This window comes from Lepeophtheirus salmonis, chromosome 5 (genome assembly GCF_016086655.4).
Source record: "Lepeophtheirus salmonis chromosome 5, UVic_Lsal_1.4, whole genome shotgun sequence".
Lineage (NCBI taxonomy): Eukaryota > Metazoa > Arthropoda > Copepoda > Siphonostomatoida > Caligidae > Lepeophtheirus > Lepeophtheirus salmonis.
Genome location: NC_052135.2, coordinates 23058779 through 23076667, shown reverse-complemented (window position 1 = coordinate 23076667; position 17889 = coordinate 23058779). Strand labels below are relative to the sequence as shown.

At 34.8% G+C, this 17889-nt stretch overlaps 3 protein-coding genes across 4 annotated transcripts; 2 read left to right on the top strand and 1 right to left on the bottom strand.

Moving 5' to 3' along the window:
* Window positions 1-4562: 4562 nt before the first annotated feature.
* BRWD3 (bromodomain and WD repeat-containing protein) lies at window positions 4563-12107 on the bottom strand. The gene is made up of 2 exons (XM_040713434.2): window positions 10852-12107; window positions 4563-10793 (listed from the first exon to the last, which is right to left on the bottom strand). Exon 2 carries the CDS (start codon window positions 10744-10746, stop codon window positions 5080-5082), a length of 5667 nt encoding a protein of 1888 aa, XP_040569368.1. The 5' UTR covers window positions 10747-10793; window positions 10852-12107; the 3' UTR covers window positions 4563-5079.
* Window positions 12108-13308: 1201 nt separating this feature from the next.
* Window positions 13309-14277, top strand: LOC121118840 (neuroguidin). The gene is made up of 2 exons (XM_040713437.2): window positions 13309-13624; window positions 13692-14277. The coding sequence occupies exons 1-2, from the start codon at window positions 13309-13311 to the stop codon at window positions 14219-14221; spliced, it is 846 nt and encodes a 281-aa protein (XP_040569371.1). The 3' UTR covers window positions 14222-14277.
* Window positions 14278-14540: 263 nt separating this feature from the next.
* Ythdf (YTH domain-containing family protein) lies at window positions 14541-17816 on the top strand. Of its 2 annotated transcripts, none has more exons than XM_040713435.2 (2): window positions 14541-16298; window positions 16359-17816. In XM_040713435.2, the coding sequence occupies exons 1-2, from the start codon at window positions 15255-15257 to the stop codon at window positions 17223-17225; spliced, it is 1911 nt and encodes a 636-aa protein (XP_040569369.1). In that variant the 5' UTR covers window positions 14541-15254; the 3' UTR covers window positions 17226-17816. The 2 variants fall into 2 exon arrangements, with proteins under 2 accessions (XP_040569369.1, XP_071744522.1); XM_071888421.1 differs by having other exon boundaries at window positions 14844-15015; window positions 15080-17816.
* The last annotated feature ends 73 nt before the right edge of the window (window positions 17817-17889 follow it).

The following is a 17889-nucleotide window of genomic DNA, read 5'->3' as shown; positions in this document are numbered from 1 at the left end:
AATCCAATTGTTTTTACGTCAAATGAACTTATTCAAAGCATAAATACCACTATACAACAAATCACACTTTTTTTATGCACACAGAATATGCTCAACTTAGTACAGTTTGATCCCCTGATTCCAAATATGGCCTTATTTTTCTCTCATAGCCTCGCAACTTTCAGAAAAGGGGTATACATTATTTGATGTTTTTTGGCTATTTTTAAGGTTCAAAACTGTTTTAAGCCCTCAGTGTTGAAGATAAGAATAAATTAACATAATATATTTTAAAGGCGAATGTGAAAAAATTCTAAAACCATTTTTGAAATGTCTGCATCATACTTTTAACTCAAATTATCTTTGTTTAAAATGGAAAAAAGGTGCTTTTTTGTTCAGAGGCTCATAGCTTCAAAACGAATAGATTTAAAAATCTTAAAAGTATTGCATTTGATAGCTGAAAATATTAACTTTAATTTAAAAAACGACCTTCTCCAAAAACGCTCTATATCCCTGCCAATTTAAGATAAGGCCATGACAACATTTCAAGGAAAAAACTCATTTTTGAATTGATCTCATAATAAAAGTCCATAAGTATTCGTATGCCCAGCTAGAAGAGATAGAAACAAAGAGAGATAAAAAGAAAATATATATTATACAATTTGTTATAACATTTACCCTCATGTCCCAAACTATATTAATAAATTATTTCAAGCTTTATGGACACAAAAGAATTCGCTGTATAACCGTAGTGTGTGAGGGATTCCAAAAAACGGACATTCAAGGGGTTCCTCGGAGGAAATCCTTTTTCTTTTTCTCTCTCTTTGTTTCTATCTCTTTTCTTCCTCTCTGTAAAATACTGTAAAAATATTTTTGATTATATTTTCTTCTCTAGAAGCAACCTTGAACGAACCTACGCACATTGAGTGGAAGAGAATAATTGAACCCCAAAATTTTTAAAATTCGGTGATATCATAATTAAAGAAATATGTTGTAAAATAAAAAGAAAACGTATTGTGTTATAAATATTTATAGTTAAACAATGGAATAATATATTTTTCAATTAACCTCGTATTGATTATTTCCTCAACATTTAAAACCAAATACTCTTTTGTATATGCAAACCTAATTATTAACGCAAAACAATAATATCACTTTATCTATGGACGTAGCCATTGACAATTGATCAATACATAAAATTTTAATCATTCGATTATACATGACTATATTTAATATTGCATCCAATGGTGCTTTTATTATTTTATCCTCCATTATAAGTTTCCAAATTGATTAAGGGGCAATGGGCCGACAGAGTTGAAATTCTGTTAAAAAAAAATGCACAACCAATGATCAAATATTATAACAATTGGATTTTTCATCTGGGTGAAATCTACACTAGTGTGACCATTAATATTTGACTTTACAAAAAGTGAACATTTGGCTTATGGTAGTACAAAGATAATATTTTAAAGTCAATAAAATGCAAAAATAAAGTAGGGAGTACTTTAGTACTGGAGTGTACATTATATTTTACACGTCCTAATATTCAAGAAGTTTTGTTACAATTGTTTATATTGACTTTGAATATGTCAAGTACAATTAATAGGATTTGACTTGCAACGATAATCATCAGAATCCCTTTGACTTATTACTGGTAAGAAATTTTACATTCCTAATATTTTGAGGCTAAATCAATTGATTAATTTTAAACTTTTAATTAGGGACAACTGTAGTTCTATGTTCTCAAATGTAAGGGGATATATTGCCATTGGATAACATAACAGATACTTTTTGAGTATGCCAATAGGGAATTTATATATATATATACTCGTATGTTACGGGCAAGTGGAAAATTGGCCATTTTTCAAAATACAATTCACTTGCATAACCTGTGGGCACGTGTTTATTATAGTACATTAGAAGGGGTCCTTGATACTCAAGATAGTGGCGGCGATATGTTATGATCCCCCTTAGGGACCAGTTGTCCACCTGCACAACCTGTTAGCGATATTTATTTTGCAAAATGAAATGTGATTTCTTGTGACAATTTCTAATCATACAATCGTTTGATTCTCCTAATAGATTATAAATTTCAATGAGAGTGAACACGATTGTCAAATTGTCTGCAATAAAATTGTATAAAAATCAAATCCTTCATGATCAAATTGCTTGCAATTAATTGTTTAAAAATCAAATTACTCTCAATCCTTTTATTTGACAATGTAAATCAGGCATGGGCAACTGACGGCCCAGGGCCACACACGGCCCTCGTCATCACTCAGTTCAGCTTGCAATTAGATAAATAACCATTTATAAGAATCAAAAACAAAAAGCTTTTAATTATGCTGTTGACCGATAGAGAGCGCCATACATAAACAGCCGGATTACCTTTAGCATTAGAGAAGAAAAAATTCAAGAGCCATGGCCACTAGCACCGGCAAAAAGAGAAAACTTGACTAAAAAATCGTACTTTTCAGCTAAAATGGGACACATCAAATTCAAGCTCTTCACCCCGAAAAACATATAATTTGATACCAAAATCATATTTCTATCATAAATATCACCTCTAATATCAGTGATCAAAGTTTTTTAATATGTGATTGCCACCTAGGGGTTAAGATTTATAAAGGGCCACATCTCACTAACCGGTTGGTCTATTTAAAATTATTATTTTGGAAGTGTAGGTTTAACTGCATACATACGATTTGCAAATATTTTTTCAAAAAATTAAAGCAAGGGTATATTGTATATGTTGAAATATACCCAATAATAGCATTAAATTTGCATGGTTGAATTAAAGTTGAAGGAAAAAACTAACATGAATACATTTGTTTTCAGTGGAATATGGAACTCTTGAAGAAATCAAAAAAATATTTTTTCAAAATATCGTGCAATCCATGTTAAATCAAATTGAGGCCCAAAGATATCCTCTTGAAACATAAGAACATTGAAAATCATTGCTTTCCTTTTGTTTTACACTCATTTAACCATTTTTTCAATATGCGAAATCCACCTAGGGCTTAAGATTTGTAAATTTTAAAATATCTTGCTAACCGGTTGGCCGATTTTAAAAGTATTTTTTTAGGTGATCATATTTATTTATATTCTATGCAACAGCATAGTTAAAATAAATTTTCATCGTTGTGGGTATAAAATTATTCGATTTTTTTTTAAATAGAATGAAACTACCCTACTATAAAAAATAATGAGTGTAATTATAGATGAGGTTTAGCAACGAGTGTGTGCACCTAAAGCTCAACACGTCATATTAAAAAGAGAAATAAAAACTTATAATATACATATATATATAACCCGCATACTTTTTCTCAAATGCGCTCCCTGAATAAAGTCGTCAATACTTATTTATCGACTATCGTCTCTTGGTTTTATTTTTTAAGACATTTTTTTAGTTTAGATAATCTGGATTTTTTGTCGTTTGATAATTTTTTTTTTTTTACATTCTAGTTAAGTCGATTTTTAACATGGATCACTGGTCCTTTATAAAACGGTGCATTTCACAAATATACGAAAAAAGTCTGAGACATGATGTAAAAATTGGAAATGTTCGGGAAAAGAAGACGGTTGGTCATTTTAATCAACACACTATTCAAAAAGCCTAAAGAATTACTTAAGAAAAGTTTGAATCTAAAATAAAAGCTTGCTGGACTTTCAAACTCAGTATATAAGCTATGCCCAAGATATCATAATACCTCCAAGTATCGTTACTATGGCAAATATAGTGCCACAAAAATAAATGTATGAAGCATAAACCTATAAGTACGACTTGGTCTCTAATTACTTCTGCACTTCCGTTGTCATCGGAACTTCACAGTTAACAGTTAATATCAATTGGTATTCTCTATTTTTATAAAATCACTCTCACCAGAACTATATATTTTCTTTAAAAAGAATAATTGGTGAATCAACAATTATGACAACTAAGTTTAGATTTTTGTAAGGAAAAAATTGAGTTTATAAATAATTAAAGGAAATGGGGTTGTGAGGTGTCCTCTTTTTTCTTATTTGTTCATTATTTAATATCTTAATTCTCTCTCTAAAGCAAACATTCTCTCCTATCTTTAGTGTGAATTGTTTTAAAAATGCATAATAATATATATATAAATGAATTTAAATATAATTTTACAATATTTTTTCCTGCACTAATGCTAATTTAAATGTAGAAGGTTACCATCTTTATAATAATAATTCATTTTATCCAACCAAAATAAAATATAATACAGCTGATATTAAAGAAGTTCAAAATTTAGAAGCATCTTATGTCTCGCTACTACCTTCTCCTCGCGCTCTCCTTTTCCTGACAAAAATTTCAACTCAAGATATTATATCTGTTAACACATTGTGTTAATTAACAACTAAGGCTAGAAAAGTAAAGAAAAATTAGAAAAGATTATTGATTTTGGCATTGTTTGTTTTTACATTGATTTCGTAGAACTTGAATAAATTCGACGATTAGTTATTATCAAATCTTCAAAATATAAAGAATATTTTGTGAGACAAAATATTATATCTCAGCACCCCCAAAATGTATTTTATGACCTTATGTTAGTATTATATACCATGTAAACTATATGCTTGGCTTTTTATTTAATAGGAAAATCTTTCAAAGAAATTAAAACTTATCTAAAAGATGATTTTAACAATACATTTATAAGGCTAAATGTTGAGCCAGAATATTTATATAATTTTTCATCTCTTCATATCGCATCACATCTTCATTACATCATCTCAAAACCTTTCCTTCGAAAAAAGAGAAAGAATAATGGCCAGAAAGTATGATATAAATGGTATTAAGCCCATGACTCTCCCCAACTGTTGGACTATTATCAAATAAATAGTTGGGATATTCACACAGAGATTAGGGATATTTAATAAAAGTTTATCAGATCAAACTTGAAACACTAAGTATATAACAAAAGAAGACAAAAGTGGAGAACAGGCGACATAAAAACACGGATGAATAGTTGATGTAATGGGAATACCATTGTGTCATATCATATGATCATAAGTTATACGTCAAAAGACAAAAAGAAAGAAATAATAATAAATTTATGTGGTTAATAACTCAAAGTAAAAAAATATCCTTCACATAACTCGAGGCTTTTTCCGTCTTCTTTCCGCTAATGTACACTCATCTTCAGATGTTACATCATTACTGCTTGAGGACGATGTATGTTCCGTGAGTTTTTTTTGTGAGGCTGCTGCTCTTCGTAGAGGTCGTCGATTTTCTTGCTCTGATGAATTTGAAGATAAACGACGTTTCTTCCGTTGATGTGTTGCAGTGCGTTTTTTAATGCTATTGGTTATATTAGACTTGGGTTTATGATTTCGAAATCCATTCCTTTGATTTAAACGATTTGAATTTTCCTCCAAATAATCCTCATCGTCTTCGTCATCGACATTATATTCCTCGTCATCATCGTCGTCTTCATCGTCATCCTCTGCAACGTCTTCATCTTCTTCCAATTCGCCTTCATTCAATTTAGCGGGCTTGACTGATTTTCGCTTTCTTTTAGTAACTTCATCGTCAACCAACATTCTTTCATTAACATCAGAAAAATCTTTGCTATTTTGATATTGCGACTTTGGTTTGTTTTTTTTTCGCTCAAGATCTCGTTGATGTTGACGAGAGAGAGGAGGAGCATGCTGATTTATATTTTCATCACTTAAATAGTCTTCAGAATTGGATTCAACAAAGTTTGTCTGTTGATTATTATCAGATTCTTCTTCATCTTCCTCAGATTCACTAAACTCAGATTCAGACTCTTCCGATTGTTTCTTTCTCTTAACTGATGAAGCGGCGAAGGACCTAACAGCGTTTGGTGTCTTTTTACACTGCGAGACAGGGACAAAATTTTCATCTCCGTCCTCCGCCGCTTCGTCACTGTGAACGTTAGGAACTTTGGTAACTTTACGAAGAGGACGTGTTTTACTTGAAAGATTACTGCTGCTACTATTATTGGGATTATTACGAGGCTTTTTCTCCGGTGAAGAAGAGTTGTTGACCTTAACCCGCTTAGATCTAACCAGGGGAGCATCGTCGTCGTCATCAGATTCAACTTGCTCCTCGTCATCATCGTCGTCATTGTCAGAGTAGGTGTAATCCTTCCATGCATACTTACGCACTAGTCTTCCAGAACGAGATACTTGAGTTACAATACTTGATTTACTTTCATCTTCAATTTTTGAAGGTTCACCGAGAAGAGCGGAACTCGAACTTGATCCTGCAGAAGTTTTAATACTACTAGAGGAAGAGGTACTAGGTTTAGGAATATTATCATTTTCACTCGATGAGGATGATGAAGGTAATTTTGTTATGGGTTTGGCAGTACGTTGAGGCTTTGGTTTGGATTCTTTTCCAACAACAGATCCAGTTGAGGAACTATCAGATTCGCAGGATTCAACAGTTGTATTTAATCTTTTTTTACGCAATTGCCAAGTAGACAATGGTGCATAATCTTCATCCTCACTTTTTTTCAAGGTATGTTTACGTCTAAATGATGATGATTTCTTGGGAGAAAATGATTCATCATCATTTGATGAAGAGGAGAAACTCTCATCATTTACTTCATAATTTGGTTTAATATTATTCTTTTTCAGTAGATTGTTCGATTTCCCTTTTCCAACTCCCTTGCCTTTACCTCGAGGAGAGGGTGTATGATCATGACTACTCGATTGTTGTTCTGACTGACCTCGTAATCCCTCTTTCTTAATCTTATGCTTACGTCGAGCAAGAGTTAACCGTCGATTTGTTTTCTTCCAGTTTGATATTAGATCAGCAATTTTAGGTTCAATCCATTTTTCGAGTTGATTTGTCATTATTAAAATTTTGGACTTTGGGTTAGTATTAAACACCCGAGAATTGCTAATCATTAAATGAATGTCTTTTTGAAAATCAACAGGGGAATTAAAATTTCCAATCATAAGTGATTCTCTTACGGAGGATAAGTCCATGGGGGTAACAATAAAACGATGATAATCTGGAAATTCGATTTCAGATACAGGACCGCGAAATGGACCAGAAAAAGGCTGGTCTAAAGTCTTGGTTAACAAATCATCACAGTCTTGTTTCCACTTCTTGGGGTTTAAACTTTCTGAACTGTTCTTAGTTAAGAGTTTCTTTACTCTAGGATTTTCCTCAACTGCATCTTCATCAGAAGAAGACCATAGAAAATTTTGGACAAGATTATGGTATATTTCACTTACATTGTCTTTATTTTTGCCTGGATCATTAATTATTTCACCAGCTAGTCTCACCAATATTTTTGCGTTTTTTACAATATCTGACTTTGGTACATTAAAGGCCTCTGCATTTTCAAAAATATATTTGAGGTCGTATTCAATTGATGCTATTCTTCTATAGAAATTATTATCAACTCTCGCCTTTATCAAGTTTAAATCCATGGGATATTCAACGCTATAGAAATATTCCGGATAAATTGACTGATCAACCGGATAATTGAAAGGTTCTGCAATTGATAACCCCATGATAGTCTCTAGAGCTGCAGAAATCCGCTTAGTCTCGATATCCCTTCCAATATCGTTCCATTCTTCCACAGTTGGTTTGTATAAACAAGATTTTAATTGCTCCGGAGTTACTAATGTTCCATCTGGAATATCCTGAGTATCTTCAGTGAGTTTTTCAAGATCCCATGGACTCAGAAATTCTTTTTCGGCGTTATCCCAATGACACAGAATACTAAGGAACTTACACTCATCACAAGATGACGTTATTGATGTTGATGTCTCGGGGCCAATTGATTTAACTGTTCCTTTCCACCAACAATCATCAATTTGACATCGAATCCTATCACTACATTTCCATTCATTCGTAGAAGCTGAATAAGTTTGATAGAGAACTAGAAAATCAACAACATCGTTCATATCGTGATATTTTAATGTAAAAGTTTCTCCCGTAGGATTTCCTGAATTCAGATTGAGGATTTGGAATTTTAATACGGCCAATCTTGGGGGTTTAATTTCAAATTTGATTCCTATTACTTTTGTCATAACAGACTCGCCTAGTTTCTTTTTTATCCATGTTTGTTCTTTCATGTTAATGATATAAGTCTTTCTATCTCTAACTAAATCCAGGTATTTTTCATGACCCCGCTTAAAATACATAAGAACATCTCCGATCTGAGGGAAATATGGAGTTTTTCTGGGAATTGATTCACTAAGCCACTGTGAAGGGATGTATTCTTCTGCTAATTCACCTCTTGGAGTTGATAAAAAAATTTGCTCACGACATTTTTGAGCAGCATTTCGACCTCCATTTTTTTTAGGGCTTCTTTTTTTATCCGTAGATGATGATTGAGCTATATTAGTAGTGTTATCATTGTCAGATCCCCAATCAGAATGGTCGTTGCAAGAGGAAGCTTCATCATATGTAGTCTCTTCTATGCTTGAAAAATCACTTTCATCTAAAGAACAGTCTGAGGTTTGATCATTCACTTCATCATTTTCTTCATCTGAATCCTCTTCAAGTTTCTCAACACTAGCCCCTCGAGACCTTGCTTGGGAACTAGTTTTGGTCTTTCTGGTCAACCCATGGTTAGTCTTTTTAGAATTGATACACGCAGGAGATAAATAATCATGATCTTTCAAATATTTTTCTCTATCTTTTAGAAACAACTCTGACTCCAGTTTCGAATATTCTTTGATTGTCTCCAAAGAATTATCGATGAACCCCTTATATTTTGTGTCATTTTTATTAAGTATATATCGATTGAATGACTTGTTCTCTTGAACATTACCAGGAAGTTCATAATCTGTTACTAAATTATTTTCATGGATAGCTGCTCTTGCACCAGCTTGAGCTTCTTCTAATAAATTAACTTCTCCGTTCACATTGGGAGCTTCTGGAGAAACGGCATCAGGAATAGGAACTTGTAGACTGTTGTTGATATTAAAAGATGGTTCGGGACCTCTTGGTATCAAAGCTTCACCATCACTCAAGAACTCCCGTCCTCTAACAAATCTCTGGATCTGCGGCTGATAGGGAAATCCCTCAGAGTCTACAAGGAAAGGACTGGATAAAAGATGAGGAGGAACTTGAGTCTGTTCATCCACAACATTGTTAAATGAATCCCTCAGTAAGGGTCGGTAATCTGTATGAAAAAATAACTCCTTTGGCAGCTTGCTATAATGTTCAGATGAACCAAAACCAAAAATAAGAAGATGACCTAAGGAGTCAGTACAAGCAACTGAGGTACCGTCAGGAGTCCATTTTGCGTCATATAAAGCTGCATTTTCTTCGGAAGGAATTACATTGTTATACTTCATGAGACATTTTTGAAACTTTAAACTCCACATCATGATACAACCATCATGTGCAGCTGAAAGTAAAATATTTGAACACAAAGGATGAGGCTCCATGACGTAAATTTCGTCTGAATGTCCCAAGAGGGAACCTAAATAATCCCCACTCTTAGAATTCCAAAGTCTGATAGAATTATCTGAAATAGCTGTAATAGCTATGGAATCATCGATTGACCAGGCTACCATTGTAACTTTTTTTGTCGAAGCAGCACCTGATGCAAACCCTGGATCCTGTGATGACTCTGTAGATGCATTAGTGTTACTTGTATTTCTTTCAACATTTTCATCAGTCATATTTAACGTGATAGAAGTCCATTTAAGTTGCCCATAGCTCCATATCCTTGCAGTACCATCTTTTGAACCTGAAAGAAATTTAAGACCAGGCCCATGACACCATTGTATAGAATCGACTCGATCGCTGTGTGCATTATCTTCTAAAATGCGCTGAGGACCATCCAGATGATCCATTTTATACACTCGTACATGGTGGTCGACTGAGCCAACACAATAAAAGATACCTCCGGGAGAAAAAGATGCACAGATCATACGAGCTCCACCAGGTCGAATCTTTTCCAAGTATCTTGTGGGGGATTCTTCAAACTCAGCTTTTCCGAACTCATTATAGGAAAACTTCCAAAAAGTAACAGCCCCTTCCCCAGAAGTACATGCCAAGTAACGTTTCTTTTCATTTTGTAAAGGACAAAAATGTACAGCAGTGATAAGTCCTTGCTGCTTTGATAATATAGCAATAGGAGCAGCGGAAAATAAACACCATACTCGCACCATTTTATCACAGGAACCTGCGGCAAGAAGACGATTGTCATGACTTACAGCAAGATCACTGATTTCAGAGCTAGCTCCTCTAAAAGTGTATATTAAACGACCGCTACTATGGTTCCAGCATTTAACGAGCAGGTCATCAGCACCTGTAAAGATTAGAGATCCTGTTCTGTCGAACAATAGACAATACACACTACTTAAATGTCCTAGAGTTCTTCTTAGGCATTTTAAACTCGGAGTGATTTCTGAAAAGATGGATTCTTTGGACGGAGAGAAGCCAAGTTCTTTTTGGAAAATGTGATGCGTAAGAGACCTGGAAGGCCTGGATCTACCTTCAACTGTCCTTAATTTGGCATTGAGAAGTAAGGAAGGGACTTTCAGACCCTTTCCATGAAGGGGCTCCTCGCTAAGGCTCTTAAAAAGCCGAAGAAGAGGATTGGGTGCCAGAATGGAATACTCCTTGGAAAAGTCTTCAAAGGACCGTGGGTGAGGACTTCCTCTCCAGTCATAGCGAGGAGGAACAAGGCCATTCTGAGCAAGCTCTTTCTTTAGTTGCAGTGCACTCTCTGAGCAAGGACTCCGCTCCAAAAAGTCCAGTATCAGTAAGTATATCTCTCCCGTGAAATTCGAAGGAAATCCTTCTAACTCCATTCTAACAACATTGTATTCATTTCATCCCTTAGTTCTCATAAGTCCTTCTATAATCATTAATTATCACACGTACGTAGAATAATTAATAATAATATTCATAAATACCACTTTCGTAGTTCTTAACTTATAACTTCAGCACTAACAAGATACTTTTTTCTCTTAATGTTTGTCTTTCTCTCTCTCTCTCTCTCTAACTTCATCACACAGTCATCATCAAAGTATATTCACTATATTCAGTCTTAACGACTATGCAGGGACGAAGAAACACTTAAATCAGTAATTCATATCTTCTTTTGGCGTGCGCTTTTTTTTTACTCCAGTGCAAAATAATTTCCTCAGATTCATTCAATAAATGTAGTCAATTGAAACTTTAACACCTCATACCTTACCCATTTACAAAGATAATTGAATTAATTTAAATAGAAGTGAAACCATTAAACAATTATCCTTTCAATGACATTAAATATTTACTATATATTTTTAATTCAACTAATTCTTATAATGAAGCAAGTATATTAAGTACAATATACCACTTATCACTGAATTGTGAATTAACTCCATTCTATCTTCAATCCAACTTTTGGAAGAAAATAAATAGTAGTTCAACAATTTTTTGAATAACTTTTCTATTTTCATGAAGTTGGCTTTTGGCTTCATATTTAAGATTTCTGGCTTAGATATTGGAGAATTTTGATACAATTTGATTGATAAAAGTGCTGAGTAGGCAATCATTACTGGATGACGATTTTTAAAACAATGATACTTTGATAGGAAATTGATTTGATGTCGTTCATTTAGAAAAATTGATTTGCTTTTGCCATTTGCAGAAATAGGCTTGCGTACTTGTTGTTAGTAGTATATATTGAACATAATAGAACTATTTCAATATAAAATTAAGTTAAATACTAATATATATTGTATGATTCAAAGTTTAACGGTTAATCTTTCTATTAAAAGAAATATTTTTTTTTCAAAAAGTCATGAGGTGAAGTTTCAATTTACAGCATTTACTTTATTAAAATGAGAAAATGATTTTGCACTTCCGTCAAACACAAAAAAAGCGCGTTCCATATTCATTTCATTATTCCCTGGATCATACTCTCTCTCTCTCTCTCTCTCTTTCCCTTCCTCTATCTATTTTTTTCTTCCATTATTCTATAGCTCTCTCTCTCTTTCTTTCTCTCTTCTTCCTTCCCACTACTCTCCATCTCCAATCCAGCTACTAACTTGCTCTTTCTTTCTTTACGGCCCAATATGTAATATCTACTTATGACGTCACCTGTCAAAACCCTTAATTATTTCCATCATTACAGACTTCGTTTTTCCATGTTTCCAATGCAAGAGTTACTACCGTTTCATTCTTAATTCAGTATCCACTATTATGCTCATTTGTATAAATTATTTCGCAAACCTTTCTGGTTCAATCATTGCATAGTTTATTATTCTTATTTCCGAACCATGACGTCACATGTCTGGCTACTCCATGATCTCAGCTTTATCTCTAATTTTTGACCTGGCACTTCATTTGCATAAATTAATATGCTTATTATTGAGATCCATGATATTTACCAAGAAATTATATGCAAAAATAATCATTCCATGAGTATTATCTTCGTTTTAATTTGCATGGTTAATAGTGACCTCAATCATCTAATAGACGACAATCTTATTACTCAATAATTGAAAATATTGCAATTTTGTCTGACTGTCAAATTGGTAACTGAGATCCTTACCTCTTTCAAGAAGAATTGCTTCACCATTTTCCATCCTTGTGTTCGAATGAATATACTCAAAAAAAAGTATACAATATGTATTCCATATTTAAAATGAATTTTAAAGTTTGCATGAGTCAAATCTCTCACAAGCAATAATTTTTTGGAGTGGCGTAATTCATGGGACAGACTATGTCGACATACTAAAGTATTATCGTGTGTTTCATGTTATCAGCTCATTCTTCTTAAGATGTATGTAGTAGCATTCTATATTTGAAGGTGGTTGGCTCAGTAAGAATTTAACAAAATGTATTGAGAGTTGAGACAAACAAAAAGGTCCCGAAAAAATAATGAGCTTTAGTTATGACGAACCTCTTTGTCGTCCCTCATTATTAATTTTAAAGTAGCTCATTATTTTGTATCCACTCATTTTGAAACAAAACCTTCCTTGCTAGAAATATAAGAAAGGATTAAGTTTATGGGCTGTTCCAAAAAATTGGCTAAAAGAAAGAATAAACTGGACAGCCTGTCTTGAAGACACATGCTTTTGTTGATATTATTTTATTCTCTAAAAGAGCGTGGAGGTGAGTCAAGTCAATTAGATTTCTCGAGTCTTAGTTGGTAAGTCGATTTGGACCATGTATTTGATGTACTATTTGGACAGCGACAAGAAGAGAGTATATACTTTGTCGAAGTGTGCACCAGACGGAAATCCAACCTTCTCTGCTCATCCAGCACGTTTCTCTCCAGAAGACAAATTTTCCCGTGAAAGGATATTGATCAAGCAACGGTTTGGTCTCCTTCTTACTCAAGGCCCTGCTCTTAAATACTAAAAAAAATATCATTCATCATGTCAATTATTGCAAAGACAGTGAGTGAGCGGATCCCTGAATTCCCGAGGGATCTTATTTCAAACACTTCACAGGGTTTGAGCATTTTAGAACTAAGAAATCATTTGTTGTTTGACTATAATATTCATCTTGCACTCATTGCACTACGTAAGTCCTATGGGGAGTCTCTTCAAGACTCACTCTCTGTATCCTCTCTTGTTGAACTTCGCGTATACCTTGAAAAATCACGTCCAATCATTGATAAAATCAAGTATCAAATTGAGAAGTCCCTCAAAGTTTCCTCTCAAGGCGGTCTTGCATCCTCAGATCCCTTAGGTAAGTAATATCATATTCATTTTTTAACTTCATTGCAGACAAAATTGACGTTCTTTCACTTTTGTAGGTTTTAAACCCAATCCATCCAATCTTATCTGTAAAATGGATGGTGAATCCTCCGATAACGAAGAAGATGAGGATGAAGAAGAAAACGAAACAAAAGAGCAAGGTGGTAATAAAGTTTACAAAATCCCAAAGAACATTCCCACTTTCTATGATGGCGATAAAAATGAACTTGAGCGTGATACTGAGGACAAAGCGCGGAAAATGCGTATGAGCAAGTCTTTGGTTGAAGACCTCAAAATACAACATTCTGAGACACCTCTAGAAGAATCATATGCATCTGGAGACTTGAAGGCTAAAATTATTTCGGATCGTAAAGAAAGGATTCGATTTGAAGAAGATAATTTTATTAGACTGCCTGTCACCAAAAAAGACCGGGTTAAGAATAAAAAGCGGTTCAGTACCATCAATACCATTGGCAATGAAATTACCTCATTCTCTTCAAGCATGTTTGATTCTGAAACTAGGAAGAGAAAGCATAAGACTGCTTCGAAGGGTGCAGGCAAGAAGAAGAAATTCAAAAGACGAATGTAAACTAAAATGTTCATATTTGAATAAAGTGCAGTATACAATTTATATCTACAATACAATACTCTGTTTTTTATATTTTTTCTCCTGTGTTTGTCATCCATTCTGGACTAGCTATTTGTAACTCTATTCTCAATAGCCAGACTAATTTATGAATACATAAAATTAGCTTCTTGATACTCTCAGTTCAGATATGGTCGTCTCTTAGTGTCAATGAAAGATAATATCTTGCTAACTTAAAAAAAGAACATGACATGAAGTTTTAAAATGATAAATATTAAACAGGTTCTTTTGAACTGAAATCCAACTTACACCCTCCCAGTATTGAGTGATACTAAGGAAGTATTAGATGTATTATATTAGTGATTTTGAGGCATTATGAGCTCTGGTATTAGTAATTTTGAAAGAGAGATGACCTTAATCTTAGAGAAGATTGAGAGTAGTATATGAATTAGGATGGGTTATGAAAAGCATGGAATTCGGAATGTTTACTCAAAAAGAGTAAGTCATATGGAAAAGGCCAAAAGAGAGATTGAAGGGCAGGTGGTGTGTGTCGTGTATAACTAAATTTTGAAGGAAGTTGTGAGCGCCATGAAAAAAGAAGGAAAACGGAGATAGCTGCTGAGTCAATGGAGAGCTAGCAGAGACAGAAGAGTAGTAGTAGCAGCAGCAGCTAAGATTGAAGAGAATTGAGAAGAAGAATATTGGAGCGGTGGAGCTGGAGAGAAGAGAAAGAGAGCAGCTAACACTAGAAGAAGAAGAAGGAGGAGTGAGAGAGTGGAAGCTGTGAATGAAGTGAAGTGAGTAGAGGAGCTGTGGTGTGCAAGTTCTTTCTTTTTCTTTCCTGGATTTCTTGTTCTTTAGCTATCTCGTCGTTCCTGAGTGTGTCTGGTGTAGTACTAGCAACTTCTTTACTTAGTAACTCATCTTTTGGATCCGTTCTCGTTGTATGTTGAGGAGAAGAAGTTGAAGGAGGGCAAAGGATCGGGCACTTCTGCAACATACATCTTAGAGACTTGTTTTATTTTTAGAGACTTGAATGTCTGAGATGGACACAAGCAATTCCGTCGTGAAGGCTAAAGGTGGACGTGGGCCCCAAATGGTTCCGGGAGTGGGGCACTGCCCCCCGGGAACAGGAGGTCCTCAGCCGCACCACCAGCAGCAGCAGCAACAACAAGACATGGACTTCATGTCTTTCCAACAACAAGAGTTCAACTCTTGGAGGAATCCTCCTCCCCCGCCGCATCATGCCAACGCCGGAGATTACAATAACTTTAATTATTACGGTGCGGCGGCAGGGGGCTATAGTCCCTTTAGTCCAGGAGATATTCGTGATTCTATTGCAGCCATTTGGTCTCGTACTTCCCCTTCGGGAGAAGGAGTTCCACTTGGAGGAGCTTATGGACAGTTTCCTCCTCCGCCGCCGCCACCTCCTCATCCTGATGGACAATTTAACCATTTGGGACACTTTCCGCATGGAGATTTGAGTGGTCTTTTTGCGGATCAGTACGGGGGGTTCCCTTATGGCTATGGCTACACACAGTGGCCTGATAATTCCAACGGAAATAGGAGTAATGGAGGAGGAGGTTCCTCCGCCAATCCAGGCTATTCTTACCTTGGGAGTAGTGGCGGTGGTGCTGAGGATCCCCGCTCATCCTCAATGTCAAGAAACAATGTTAATGCTGCTAATATAAACAATAATAATAAGGAACTTCGTATGTCTCAGCTCATAGAGAACATCAAAATATCTTCTCCAAATCAACAACCCCCAGTCTCTGTCAAGGGGAAAATGATAGACACAAATGGCTATAATGGATCTTCTAATATGAGTGGGTCCTCCTCTTCCTTAGGATCTGGAGCACCAACAAAAAAAATGTCTTGGGCTAAAGTTGCATCACAGCCTGCGAAGCCTACAACGACTTCAAGTAAAACAAAGAAACCTGGGGTTCTCTCTCCCCCAGCTATAATTCCTATGTCCTCGAGTAAGGGAGTGGCACCCACTGCTGTGGATCCAGTTCCTTCGCCGTCTTTTTCAACTTCGCAGGGTGCTTCCCCTGTGAATAACAATCATAGTGAAACCTCAGTGAGTAATGGCAATACCAGTAATAATAACAATAATGGTAACATAAAGTCTGTTATGCAGCAGCAGCAGACCTCGAATCATCGTCCACAAGTACCAAATTATGGTCCACGTGGACATCGAAGTGGAGTAGCAAAGGATAATTCGACCAGCAATGCTTCTTCTTCGTCGTCTAACGGTCCTAGAGCTGGTGGCAATAACACCGGTAGTACGTCAGAAAGCCATCCTGTACTTGAAAATCTTCGTAGTACCAATGAATACAATCCGAAAAACTTTGATTTGAATCCCATGAACGCCCGATATTTTGTTCTTAAGAGCTTTTGCGAAGATGATATTCATAGAAGTATCAAGTTTGAAATTTGGTGCTCTACGCAGCATGGAAATAAAAGATTAGACACTGCTTGGAATGAACAACTTGGAGTAGGGCCTATTTATCTCTTTTTCTCTGTCAACGGATCAGGACATTTTTGTGGCATGGCTCAAATGTTGACAGGTGTGGACTATTCTTCTACAGCAAATAGCGTTTGGGTGCAGGATAAATTCAAAGGACAGTTTAAAGTAAAGTGGATATATGTGAAAGATGTGCCTAACAATCAACTCCGTCATATTCTTTTGGAAAATAATGAAAATAAGCCCGTGACTAAATCTAGAGATACGCAGGAAGTTCCTAGCGAAAAAGGTCAAATGCTTTTGAAGGTAATGCATGGCTTCAAACATACAACATGCATTTTTGATGATTTCGCGCATTATGAAAGAAGACAAGAGGCCGAAGAATCTAAAAAGAATGAAAGACAACAGCAACAACAACACCATCATCATCACGATAAAAGTCATGACAAAAATCGTGATAATAGTGCAAGGGAGTCCTCATCTAGAAATAATAAAAACCCATGGGATTGGGAAATGAATAACGCATCGAACTGGGAATAAAAAGAAAAAAATGTGTACATGAACTTCAGCTAATAATAGAAAAGAAGCGCGAAATCAAATAATATATAATTTTCTGAGTCAAATACGCAGATAAAGAGCATTTCTCTATTGTAAAAGACATTCTATGTATTGAATACTGATAAAAGTTTTATATTACGGAGGAAGAACCAAATTAGAATAAAAAAAACACAAACAAACAAATCATGAGACAATGCTTCACAATAACAACTACAAATGTACTCTACTCTTTCCGTAATCCTTTGTTATTCATGACCAGAGTTTTTTCACCTTATCATATGATTTTTCTCAAAAAAACATTAGTTCACAAGAGACAAAATTTATCGTATTTGCCGAACATTTGTGTTACTTTCCAATTAGTTTTCCAATTGACATTTTCATTATACTCTTCGCATATGAAGAAGAAGGTCCTGTTCTGTTATTGATGAACCTCTGAGATGATTTTTATTAACATATATAAGCATACGAATATATTTTCAGTTATCTTCTTTTTTTTTTCATTATTATAAGTCTGAAGGATTTATGTATTCGTTCTCATTTTTTTCTTTATAAAATGTTTTCAAAATGATAAAAGCATATTAGTTATTTTTGTATACTTCGTATTATGTCTTACACACCAATATCTATCTGAGTCAAAGGGTTGTAA

Bases quoted from the DNA above. Each gene is read 5' to 3' on its own strand.
- BRWD3 (XM_040713434.2), bottom strand. From the start codon at position 10,746: ATGGAGTTAGAAGGATTTCCTTCGAATTTCACGGGAGAGATATACTTA.
- LOC121118840 (XM_040713437.2), top strand. From the start codon at position 13,309: ATGTCAATTATTGCAAAGACAGTGAGTGAGCGGATCCCTGAATTCCCG. The intron at 13,625-13,691 runs GTAAGTAATATC...TCACTTTTGTAG, and splicing joins TGCATCCTCAGATCCCTTAG to GTTTTAAACCCAATCCATCC.
- Ythdf (XM_071888421.1), top strand. From the start codon at position 15,255: ATGTCTGAGATGGACACAAGCAATTCCGTCGTGAAGGCTAAAGGTGGA.